The sequence below is a fragment of the Mustela lutreola genome, chromosome 6, assembly GCF_030435805.1.
Source record: "Mustela lutreola isolate mMusLut2 chromosome 6, mMusLut2.pri, whole genome shotgun sequence".
Taxonomy (NCBI): domain Eukaryota; kingdom Metazoa; phylum Chordata; class Mammalia; order Carnivora; family Mustelidae; genus Mustela; species Mustela lutreola.
Window position 1 is genome coordinate 8,875,440 of NC_081295.1, and position 13,081 is coordinate 8,888,520.

The window sequence follows — 13,081 nt, forward strand, 5'->3', positions numbered from 1 at the left end:
GCAGAAGAGAAGAGGCGAGTGGGGGGAGGGGGGTAGTGGGCTGTGACGAGAGGCAGGAGTGAACTAAGAGGGCAAGCTTTGGGGTGAGACAGAGCAGAGTGACCTTGAGCAAACCATGTGGCCTTTCAGAGCCATTTCCCGGCGAGGGTCGCGAGCTTCTCGCCTCATTTTTCGAGTCCATTCCTTTCATTCACAGACATTTATTATGCACATCAGACAGTACCAGAGTGACTGTGGTTGGGGACCCCCAACCCAAGAAGATCTTTAATACATAAAAACTATTTAGTAGTCATAGTATTATTTGCAGCCTAAGATACTAAGTGAATCCATTTAGGAATATTTGGAAGAAAAGGTTTCTAGAATGAAGGAACCCTATGATAATAATTTCCAAAGCAGGTGTATTACTTAGCTAGAGCTACTGGAGCAAATACCTTAATACTGTGTGGCTTAAACCACAGAAATTCATTTCCTCATAATTCTGGAGTCTAGAAGTCCAAGATCAAGGTGTCGGGAGGACTGTGTCTTTCTGGAAGCCTCTGTCCTTGGCTTGTGAATGGCCGTCTTCTCGGTCTTCACAAGATCTCTCTGTGCTGTCTGGGAGGCAGTCCTACTGGATTAGGGCATCCCCCTATGAACTCATTTTAACTTAACTGTCTATTTAAAGACCCCATCTCCAAATAATGCCTCATTTCCAAACATATAATGTCACATTCTGAGGTCCTGGGGGTTAGGACTTCAAAATACAAATTTGAGGAGGGACACACTTCAGCCTGTAACAGCAGGATATAGTAAGAAAATATCAGAACTTCCATTTAGATTTATTTTTTAAGAAGCTAAAACTTTAACTTGATGAAAGCTTAATAGATGGATTCATAGTTTAATGCATCACAATGGAAGTGCACATAATTCTGGGATACATGCTCAAAAATTGTTCCTGCTAAAGCAGCAAAATTAGAGAAGTTTGGAGACCACGGGCCTAAGGCCTTGGGCCACAGTGGACAGCAGGGAAGGGTTGGAAGATGGGTATGGAGGGGCACTGGATGGTTCCGTTGGCTCAGCTGGTGGAACAGGCAACTTTTTTTGTTTTTTTTTTAAGGATTTTATTTATTTATTTGACAGAGATCACAAGTAGGCAGAGAGGCAGGCAGAGAGAGGAAGGGAAGCAGGCTCCCCATTGAGCAGAGAGCCTGATGCGGGGCTTGATCCCAGGACCCTGGGATCATGACCTGAGCCAAAGACAGAGGATTTAACCCACTGAGCCACCCAGGTGCCCCATGGAACAGGCAACTCTTGATCTCGGGGTTGTAAGTTTGAGCCCCACATCAGGTACAGAGATGACTTAAAAATACAATCTTTAGAAAAAAAAGAAATGGGTGTTGAAATTGAATAGGTATCAATTAGATCCCATCTGCAACTAAAGAGAGGTGACACAGGGCCAACCTGGAGATTAGACCAGAGCAGCAGTGGAAGGAGAAAGCCCCAGAACGGGTGAGCGGTCAGGGGTCGGCAAAGAGAGTAAACGTGACTGATCACTAAGGGAACCTTCTGAATGCTCCATGTGCCGGGCTGTAGCCCTCTTCTTCCTTACATGTTCCTACCTGTAAGCTCCGGCTGGTTAAGAGACTCGCTCTGTAGGACAGATGTGAGCAGAGGTGACCCCTGCCTGGTACGAGCCGTGCCTCCTAGCCAGCGCGCGGGCCGCCGTTCCCCGCCCATGCTCCTCCCTCCACGATTCTGGCGTGGAGAAGACATGGACGGAGCCGTAGTGGACGCCGGATGGTCATGTTGTACGAGTGACGAATACAACCTTGTTATCAATGCCCAGGAGTCGAGGGCCATTTGTTTTTGCGGCTAACTCAGCCTATGCTGACCAATCTAGTGGACTTTTCTTATACACAGAACTGAGCAACTATTTCATACCTACTATAGCATAAAAGTCAGGCCGCCCGGGTGGCTCAGTCAGTGAAACGTCTGCCTTCGGCTCAGGTGATGATCCCGGGGTCCTGGGATTGAGCCCCACGTTGGGCTTCCTGCTCCCTGCTTCTCCCTGTGATGAGAGGCAGGAGTGAACTCCTGTTCATGTTCTCCCTCCCTCTCTATCAAATAAATATTTTTAAAAAATCAACCAGTCATGAAGAAATATCAGCTGGAGGCCGCTACTGTGCCTAGGTTATCCTTTAGTTGGGGGATCTTGGGCACTTAGTGTCTCAGGAATGGGGCGGAGGTAGCCAGGGTCAGGAGGAAGAGGGACTGCCATTGTTGGTGGCACAGAGGGACTGCAGTCCGATCCCCCCCCCCCCCGCCCCCGCGCTTCCCAGCTCACAGCAGATCTAAGGATTGGCATTTCCTAGCCAATCTGGTTCCCATGTAATTTCATAGCAGCGGACTCACTTCAGAGAGGAGTCAGCCACAAGTTTACTTTCTTTTCCATTACAGCACTGAATTCCTCAGGCCTGGGTGTTTGGCATTGCCATCTTTGCTGCTGAGTTATTCTTATGATCGTCGACTTATTATTGTCGTGACTCCATGGTCACAACATGGGCACAGGAAAAGGCAGGAAAACGCGAACGTCCACAAGATTGGATCTGGGTGGTGAGGGGCCGCAGATCACAGACAACCCTGCGAGACCCATCTGTGCCTTGTGATACTCTTTTCCCGGGTGACACGGCTGTGGCAAGCGGCCCACACTTGCTAAACGAAGACACTGGCGACGCTAATCCTTATTTTAAAGAGTTTGTATTTAAGAGATTCGATTTGAGGGGAGAAAGCACACAACACCTGCCAACCCACGGCTCACCCCCACCTTGAACAACAAACCAGAGATTCATTCTACTGACTTACTGTGCAGAAAAGAAAAATTTTTCTAAAATGTGGCTCACTTCCAGAGACTGATGAGCAGCTCGGAGTCAGTGTGTGCGCACTTGAGTACTTGGGATGGATGTTCATTCTCGGCGGACTGCGCGCGCTGGAAATGGCAGCTAGTGGACTGCCAAACACCCTGGTGATTATAAATTCCTTAGCCCTACAGAGTGTCCAACCATTAGGCAGAATAGCCCACCATATTGCTGCATTTTTCCAAGCACTCCATCACCAAACCTAGAGAATGCAAGGCCACTTGTTTGTAGAAAGTTTATTTTTAAAAATTTGCCAGAGAGATCATATCTCAGTCAACTCTGTAGCCTCAGCTCCAGCTCAGAGGCTTAAACCAAGTGAGTGTTATGTGTGCATGTGGAGAACAAGTGGACAAACACTTCGGAAGATGAACAGACCAATTTCTCCATTTCTAGGGGCAGACTCACTAGGCTAGATGCCACGATCATTTGATGAATGTTCTTTGATAGTTAAAATCGGAGAGCAGCCCCCAATGCACAGAGGCTAATGTCATGTAACATTTTTTACGTGTTTTCTGTTGATTTATGCACGTGCTCGTGAGTTTCAGGCACAACATGAAGTCTATGCAATATTGACGCACCATTCATCCCAGAAGCCATTCACACTCGTTTGAGTTAGAAAGTTCCTAAAAGGCTGTGGAGCAATTGCTAAACAATGTCCCGTCACAACATTCACATGCAGACTGTCCCTCAGAAGCTGCTCACTCTGGCTTTGCACACAATTCTGAGACACTTACCTAGTTGGCCTCCAGGGCCACCGCAGAGTGGCCCAAGAAAACCGGAAGATGGTGAAAAGACCCTTTGGCTCCCGGGCATGGTGCCGCTGGGGGCCTGGAAGCCGGCAGGCAGGAGAAGGACACCTAAAATAGGATCTCAGGTGAACCTGGGAAGGTCAGAGGCCAGGACAAAGAAATGTCAGAATTAGAATCACCTGTGAGGCACAAGGCTGTAAACCCTGATACAGGTGAGCTGAAACCAAACAAAACTGAGAAGAAAAACACAGTTCAGAACGGTCACTTAGGTCAAGTGCTCCAGGCGGAGCAGCATTGCGTCTCTCACCACTGTGCCTCCGCTCACCTGCCCTCTGGAGGCAGGGGATGGGGTCTTTCTCCACTGGCCAGCTCTCCGCAGCTGGCCACGAGGCAGAACTGACACCTTTGGGGAAATCATTCATTCATTCAATTTTAATCACACACCAACTTGTGCCAGGCACAACTGAATGGGTAGGGGGACACATCAGCAAACAAAATGGCTTCTGCCTTCATGGAACTTAGATTAAGAGGGTAGAAGCAAGGGTTTCTAATGAATTGAAAATGAGCTCTGTAGCTTAATTCTACCACATCTCAAGGGCCTGTGGTCTGCTCTTCCTGGGGGGGTTGGGAAGTCAATTTTAGCAACTGGGCTTTGGAGTGGTAAGAAGTGACAGTTTGATTTCAAGGACATAGTAAAACCAGAAAAAGCTGCCCCCAAAGGCAAAGATCTTAGCCTCAGAGTACATGCAAACAGGTGCCCATAGACCAGCCCTTCTTGTTCAAGGGCTGTACGATTATTAATTTTCTGAATGACCCCTGTATCCAAGTGTCTGTTTAGCTCAGTTTGCTTAAAGCAGCCAGGAAGTGTGCAGCATTTTACAAAAAAGTTCCACCCAGAATGTTTTTTTAATGGTCATTAAAGAAAAAAAAAAAAAAACTCATTTACATAGAAAATTTACCTCCTCCGCAAAGGAAGGTTTCGTTTAGAGCTAAAGTTTCCTAATCCTGGATCTCCAGGAAGAATGAGAGCAATTTCTCACGCAGCTCATCATATTCAGAAATCCCTTTACAATTTGTTAATAGATGTCCGAACTCATTCGACTGTTCAAATTAGCCCACACAGTGCAAGCTGGAGGGAAGGGCCGGACAGGGCCGGACAGGAGAATGGCTTTTGCACGTTTGTTTTGTTTTAGTTGCTGCGGTCCTGTGAGCCGCGGGGATACTGAGCGGGTTCCCAGGGAAACCACCCGGGCGGGGTGGGGTGGGGGAGGATCCGAGGAGGGGCGGATCCCGAGTCCCCAGCCCCGCTACTCGGCCGTGGGAGGAGCTCTAGAGCGGGACGGGACTGGAGCGGGGTGGGGGTGGGGGCGCGGGGCGGGGCGGGAGGTCGAAGGGCGGAGCCTGAGTGCGCCTGCGCAGTGCGCGCTACTCAGGAAGGCGGAGGCGACGCGCAGGAGGGAAGATGGAAGACTACCAGGCTGCGGAGGAGGTAACCGCCGGCTCGGGGACTGGAAGGGTGAAGGCCGAGAACGCCCGGCGCAAGTGGGCGGCAACAGCCAAGGGCGTGTGTGGGCTTCCAGGCCGCGTCTGGACGTGGGCGGCGGCAGTCTCCGGGGCAGACTGACGGTACCGGCGCCCTCCACAGCGCTGCGCGGGGACCCCCGGCCCGGCCTGCTCGGGGCTTCGGCGCCGGGCCCGGGGGCGGGGCTCGGGGCTTCGGCGCCGGGCCCGGGGGCGGGGCTCGGGGCTGGGCCGGGGCTCCCCGCGCGGCGGCGTGCGCCCCGTCCTTCTGCCGGGAGGGGTGCCGCAGCCTTGGGATTTCTTCCTGGGGCGGGGCCTCTCCCGTCCCTAGCGCCCCCTGCCCGTCCCGTGTCCCGAGCCAGCCGGTGCTGGCCGCGCCCCTGGCCCCGCCGGGTCGCGAGCCTGGTTCCGCGCGGGCCTGCCACGCCCCCGACCTGCCGCACCCCCTCGGCCAACCGCTCCCCGCACCTGGCCCAGCGCCGGCCCGGCACGCCCCCGCCCCACACCCGCCGCCCCACGGAGTCTGGGTTCCGCGCGGACCCGCCACACCCCTGCCCCGCCTCACTCCCGCTGCCCGCGGAACCTGGCTCCGTGCAGCCCCGCCACGGCCCCCGATCCTCTCCACGCCCGCCGCCCTGCTGCCCCTCCCGACCCTGCTCCACGCGGCCGGGGCCGCCAGGAGGCTGCTATCTCTCCCTCCCTTTCTTCGGCGGTGCAGACCCCCAGCCTGCACTAGGTGCTGCGCGTCTGCGGGTGGGGAAGACTGAAGGCCGCAGGTGTGTCTGCTCATGTTTTAGTGCAAGACTCCGGAGTGACGTGCTCGCGTGACACGCAGATGCAGTCGCATCGTTCAGGTCTCGGGCTGTGTGACAAATGCAGAAGTGCCCTGTGGGAGAGCCTTTGTCTGCCGGCCCGAACCTTATTCTTCAGTTCGGTGCTTACACCCACCACGGCTGCTTAAGTTTCATTTTCATTTTCAGTTTGAGTCTGAGATGTCGGTGTGAGAGCTCCTATTTGTGGGGGAAAGACAATCTCTCATTGCCTCAGTGAAGAAGCAGAGTAAACCACACCATTACTTGCATTTATTCTAACGGCGTGCTTTCCTTCAGTTTAACACGCATCCAGGGAGGGTAGCTGAAGGGGGCTATTATAGAAAAATAGTTGCCCGTTTTGTTCTTGCTAAGTAATAATTCTCGTTGAAATTGAAATAAGTTGAGTCCTACATATTATGCAGACTGTCAAAAATAAACGCTATAGTTGAAGTTGGTAAGGTTTGATATTTTACCATTTTTGAAACAGTGTAAGCAGGAGTGTTGGGAGGGGAAAGAAAACATCTAAGACTTAAGGACTGATGCTAGAGTTTCAGTTTTGATCTGATTTCCCAAGTACCACGAATGGCCGTGTGGTATCAGTGTTTGAATGCTGCAAACAACCAGTGGGTAATTATGAGAAGACATGGTTCAGGAGCATCTAGCAAAGGAAAAGCTTTTTCTCCATAAACTAATTAATTTAGGAAAATAGCTTTATTATAGGACTAGCCATAAAACTTAAACAAAAAAAGGGGAAATGACACTGTAAGAGAAACCTCTTAATACTGGCATTCTAGGGGCGCCTGGGTGGCTCAGTGGGTTAAGCCGCTGCCTTCAGCTCAGGTCATGATCTCAGGGTCCTGGGATCGAGCCCCACATCGGGCTCTCTGCTCAGCAGGGAGCCTGCTTCCTTCTCTCTCTCTCTGCCTGCTTCTCTGCCTACTTGTGATCTCTCTCTATCAAATAAATAAATAAAATCTTAAAAAAAAATACTGGCATTCTAATTCTGGCTCCCACCAAGTGGGGTGGCTAAGGGACTTCATTATTCCAGATCTCACTTGCAGATCTGTAAATTGAAGGGCTGAACAGAGTGTCTGTTTACAGGAGATAAAGGCCTAGGCCCTTAGGAGGATGAGACCTTGACTTTTTTCTAGTAGGGGTGCCTTAGGTATTTGCTAATCCATGCCACTCTCTTCTGAACTAGCCTTTCCTGCATAGCCTCTGACTTCATGTACATACCTGGACTTTTATAAGACTACTCTCAGCTTATTATTCTTATTTCTTAAAGAAGCTGAAACTGCTCAGGGGATTCTGTACAAGTCCACTTTTCCACTAAAAGTCCACTGAAATGCCCTTCAACCTTTTTCCTAGTTAGCCACATGGCTAGTTAAACAGGAACATTTCCATATGATTTAGTATCATGAAAGTCCCTGGAAGGATCCTTTAAATCTCAAATCATTTGATCTGTAAGATACTGCAAATTTTCATTCATTTGGCGAGTTGGCTTTGTCTGCAAGCATGCCAGCTCGTGAGTACAGCAAGTGAGAGGGCTCCAGGCAGTCTGCTCTCGATCCTATGGAGAGAAAAGGCATAGCGTGGACAGAGCCCTGGTAGTTGGCATCCAGCAGGCAGGAAAGCTCACTGCCAGAAGCAGGGCACTCTGACTTTATTCCACCAGGATTCACAATGACTGAGGGCCTGGGGCTGCCCTCTAGAAGGAATGAATGTCCAGAGCTAAGTACTGTTCGCAGCACTCAGAATCTTGTGCCCTTTCAAATGTACCCTGTGTAAAAAGAAAACCATCTTTAAGCTCCTGCCATTAGATTACTGGTGGCAGCCACCTCCCTGCTCACCCTGAGGCACTGGTGGAGAACAGCTGTGCCAGCAGCCAGTGTTGTCCTGAAGTAGGACAGCATTAAAAAGGACACATAATTCTGGGGAAGTAGTAGTATTGTATACTTTATCACTAACGGTAGATAAAAACAAAACAAAACGTTTTTAAGTTTCAAACCTCCTAATCAGTTTACATCAGGAAAGGTGTCAGCTAATTTAAACAAAACTCAAGGAACTCGTTGAACTTCTGGTTTGTTAATGATGCTATTCAGCCAGTTGAAGTGGAGAGAGAGATTGAATCTAGTCAGGTCAGCCTTTTGGTCCATGGCATGATTAAAGCAAACCAAAGCCCTTTAAGTTATATACATACTCTAGACTCCTGACGGCCTCTCACCTGCCCTGTGATCCTCAAAGAGCCACTCGGCATTTCTCAGTCTCTTGGTAAAATGGGAAATTTAGTTTGGTTCTTTCTAAGTCCTCATTTCTAAATCGTGTTCATTACCTAACGTTGCATTAATCAGTGCAGTGGAAACCGATCTTGTAAAGCCATCAAACTTAACTAATTTTCTTGCTTACAGACTGCTTTTGTCGTCGATGAAGTGAGCAACATTGTAAAAGAGGTAAGAGGAAGAATGCTTGTTTTTAAAATGTTGATTAATGGCTTTATGAGTGAAAATAATGTGCTAAATACTATCTTGGAATTGTTTCAACTGAGCCTATGTGTTTTGGCATTTCAAATAACAGTTTTTACTTCAGTGAATATGTAGATAAGAATTACTCCCGTATTATGTAAATTATATATTTTAAACCAGACAGGAAGAGTAATATATTAGCATTATTATTGAATATTACCAAGACTTAATTCTGTAATGTTTTAACATAAAAGATTTGTGGTCATGGTATACAAGTAAATGTTTCTGGTGTCAAATAAAGAGTGAATATAAAAAACTGATTAACTTCCAGTTACTTACGACCTGATGATCGAGGTGGGGCTTACCCGTTTGTCTTATATTCCTGAACTACCTGTTCCATCATTTTTCACCATGGTACCTCCCTTACATGATGGCAGTGGAAGACAAAATAGGGTATTTGTTCTTCATTCATTGGAAAAATACGTATCAAGGGGGCCTTAGGGACTGACTGTCAAGGGGTTTACAGTATAGGGCGGGCCCAGGCAGGCACTTCCCAAATCATCACACTGGAAAATGTAACCGTGGATTCCCTGTGTGTACCGTGTGCCACCGTGCATGGTGCTGGGAGGATCTGACTCACTTGGTGTGTTCACAGCGAGAATCTGGAGAATGAGCAGGAGTCGTGTTAACTCCGCAAAAAGAGGGGCAGACATTCCAGGAAGTGTGCATGCGCACAGGCCCTGTGGCGGGACCGTGTATGGTGTGTTTGAGGACTGAAATGAAGCAGATGGGCCCGGAGTAGTGCAGAGTCCTGGGCCGGGAATGAGGCCAGAAGGATTTTCCGTATTAGTCCCTTCTCTTCCTGAGTAAATTGAGCACAGACTGAAGCCATCAGCCAGAGGAAAGCCATTAGATGATCAAAGTTTAAAGTGCCAGCTGAGAGTATGTGTGTAATTTGGAATTGACTCTAATGCAGATTATCATCTAATGCCACAGTGATGAAGAACCACAGCCTGTTTTTGTGACCAATACCAAAAAGCAAAATGATCTTGTTCTACCATATGCATTATTTGCCAGCACAGGTGATTTTCTAGTTGTTGTTCAGAATCTGTAACGGTTCGCTTTTGTTTTCGCACAGTGTTCTTATGGAACAAGGGGCGGGGGGTGGGTAGCAAGAAGGTGCTGGAGCCGCAGTTGAACTGTGAGAAGTGGGGATGGCTTGCTGCGAGGTCCCCTGTGGTCTCACTTGTTTTCAGCATCGTGTTTGACTCAGTTGCCAGGCAACAAGTGCAGTTGAACGTAGACTCTTCCAGTCTCCACGAAAGCATCAAGTAACATTGCTGTGGTTCTCTCCCATGGTCACTGGTGTCAACAGCTTTTTTGCCCCTGGCAATAGGTTAATTCTTCCCTTGAGCTCTTTTAAGGATTGCGCAGTAATAGATTCGGGTGAGTCCAAAATTGGAGGGGAGTTTTCCTCCCTCTCTGAAAAACAGTGAATTGCAAAGTGTATGTGGGGAGAGCTGCCAAAGTTAGAGGTTCGGCTTAGCAATGCCCCCCTCTTCCTCATCACCCCCCAACTTCTTTGACCAATATCCAGATCTAGTAATAACCAGGTCCTTTTAAACTAGGAGCACCTATGTCGCCATACCTCATTCTGTCCCGAGTTGGGGAGGGGGCAGAACATGTCAGAGGATGAGAAGAAGCTATGATAATGGGTGGGGGGTGCAGGAGAAGGCCAGAAGCTAAATGAGGTGTGTTTAATGACTGCTCAGAGTCCCAGGATAAATGGGTAGAAATCAGGGTGTGATTATAGGTAGCTCTTTGTTCCTCAAAAGCAAGATCACTGAGCTTTTGTCCCAGACAGTAGACCCTAATGCATCTCGAGTGTACACACTCAGACCCCGGGACTCTTTCTCTTTCCGTGTCTGAGGACAGAACTGGGCCTTCCTCAAATGATTTTAGGTCGTAACTGTCATCAGAATGCAGGTTTCTGGTTTCTTGCTAGAAAAGGGGTAGAGAAGAAAGCCACTTAGTTAGAGGCAGGCACACTGGCATTAGCATAAAGAGGCCCAGAAAATCATAAAATGGTAATAGCCTAACTACAAACTTGGGCAAGAGTAGGGGCAAGCGGCCGTATGTATTCCTGAGTAAACTCTGAACCCTCTCCAGGATGCAGGATGGAAAGAAACAATTTCAAACAGAAAAATTCATCATAAGCTTAAAATAATTATTGTAATATATAGGGCTCGTATTTTATTATCTGAAAGGTACACTTAAGTGTTAACATATTCCCAGAAAATGTGGGATAAAGGAAGCATTTTCGGAGACATGATTATTTGGGTAGGTTTATATGTTGTTAGTTGTACAACCAGTAAGGATTTTTCTGTCTGCTATACTTTTAAGAAAGGAATCGGCAAAGGAGAATATTTTCTAGCCTCAGTAGGAAAAAAAAGATTATCTCCAGGTACCAAGTACAACAGTCGACAGTAAATTCAGTCAACATGTTTTTAAAAATTGACAGATCCTATATAAGTGTGGATTTTAGAAAATGATATAAATTTATTTAATGAGGGGCACCTCGATAGCTCAGTTGTTAAGCCTCTGCCTTCAGCTCAGGTCATGATCCCAGGGTCCTAGGATTGAGCCCCACATCGGGCTCCCTGCTCAGGGGAAGTCTGCTTCTCCCTCTCCCATTTCCTGTTTGTGTTCCCTCTCTCACTGTCTCTCTGTCAAATAAATAAGATCTTAAACAAACAAACAAACAAAACACTTAATGTAGGAGGACGCTGTTAAAGGTGTATTTGCGAAGGGTGCTCATGGCTTATGCTCCCGTTTCAGGCAGATTATGTTAACACAGTCCTCGGGTGAGGAACTGCGGGACCTGCTGCAGGGCGCTGGGCCTCTTCTGCAAACAGTGACCTCTGCTCTGTGTTCCAGGCTATAGAGAGCGCGATCGGTGGCAATGCCTACCAGCACAGCAAAGTGAATCAGTGGACCACAAACGTAGTAGAACAAACTTTAAGCCAACTCACCAAGCTGGGAAAGCCATTTAAGTACATCGGTAATGCACCTCTGCCTCTCGTACATACTGCGGGGGTTCTTGAAGCACTGCTGAGGGGCGGGACTGGTGTCAGAAGAGAGGCGCAGCGGCGTGTGACCTCAGAGCATGTGCACAGCAGTAGGGGCAGGTCCCCCCGTGCCGTGCGCGTGACCCCCGGCGGGCCTGGCAGGCAGCTGGAACAGTTGCAGGGCACACGTCACGGACTTCCCAGCACTTCACACCAGACTCTTGGGGAACAGGCATGGGGGGTAGGATGGGGCAGGCTGTGGCGTGCCACTGTCACAGGGCCAGTGTGTCCCGGTGACTGTTCCACGGACACCTATCACGGGATCCATGTCCGAATGCTGAGAGTAGGTGAAGAGAAAGGTGTGTTGCCAAGTAGATTTCTCTAACAAACGTTTGTTTTCGTTGAAGTGACCTGTGTGATTATGCAGAAGAACGGAGCGGGGCTGCACACGGCGAGTTCCTGCTTCTGGGACAGCTCTACGGACGGTATGGTCTCCCCTTTGCTCCGTGAACGCTTGTCCTGGGCCTTTCCCTGAGGCCGTGTGGTGCCTCCTCCACCCCGCTGAGACCTAGAGTTTTCCAGGCAGGGTTTTCTGAAGCTCGTACGTGGATGTTTGCGGTCTCGGGGTGCATGCCGACCAGAGCCCCCTGCTGACACCGCGCAGAGAGCCCAGGCGGAGCGGCCTTCTCTGTTCGCGGGCCGTGCAGAAGTGTGAGAGGTCGGGGCGCTGCGCCCCCGGCTCCCTGGGCTGAGCTCCGTGCCTTCTCCCCGCAGGCAGCTGCACCGTGCGGTGGGAGAACAAGACCATGTACTGCATCGTCAGCGCCTTCGGGCTGTCCATCTGAGGCTCGCCGGCCCTCCGCCCGTGCCTGCGCGCGCCTCCTCTCCCCACGGCCGCGGGCCCCGGCCAGCACCTTCCTCCTCCTCTCTCGTGGCGCTCACGGCGTCGAGGACAGCCAGGTGACTGCCCTGTTCTGTGAACGGCATAGCCAAGTCCGAGGACTGTCATCCTGGGTGCTTAGGCCTCTGCTGCCACTCTCTTAACTCTGAATATTTCTTTTCAAAGGTGCTAAAAACTGAAATTGCTAGTTTGAAACTTTCTCTCTTTCAGATACACTAATTTTCCATACTTTGTACTTTGGTTAGAATAATAAATTATTCCACTTTGAAGTTTGTGTTTTTCTTCAGAGTCTAAATGATACCACACATGAATTCTTCCAACTTCACTAGTGATTTTAGAATCTATAAAACTGCAAGAACAAAAAGGAAGAGTTACGGTCTGTGTGGGTCCTGTCGATTGCAGGGTGTGCTGCGTGGACCCGCGGGTGCAGGGTCCTGCAGCTTCCGGAGCCGGCCGGCTGGTCCCTGCTGCAGCCGGGGCTCCTGGCCACACGCACTGCCCGGGCCGTGGCGCGCGGCTTCTGCTCCAGCCTCCTCCCCTGGTCAGCTGCAGGGCCTCCCTCATGCTTTCACCGGCATTTGTTTTGTGTCCATATTAGGCCCTTATATAAGTTGGTGTTACACAGAAACCACGTTGGGAGGCTATCTGATGGACTGAAAGGGGTCATCTAAGGG

The 13,081-nt window shown here is 49.5% G+C and overlaps 1 protein-coding gene across 1 annotated transcript; it reads left to right on the forward strand.

Annotated features, from left to right (window-relative positions):
• Positions 1-5,011: 5,011 nt before the first annotated feature.
• Positions 5,012-12,676, forward strand: DYNLT1 (dynein light chain Tctex-type 1). Its single transcript, XM_059176649.1, has 5 exons — positions 5,012-5,132; positions 8,385-8,426; positions 11,376-11,499; positions 11,914-11,991; positions 12,281-12,676. The coding sequence occupies exons 1-5, from the start codon at positions 5,106-5,108 to the stop codon at positions 12,349-12,351; spliced, it is 342 nt and encodes a 113-aa protein (XP_059032632.1). The 5' UTR covers positions 5,012-5,105; the 3' UTR covers positions 12,352-12,676.
• Positions 12,677-13,081: the final 405 nt, after the last annotated feature.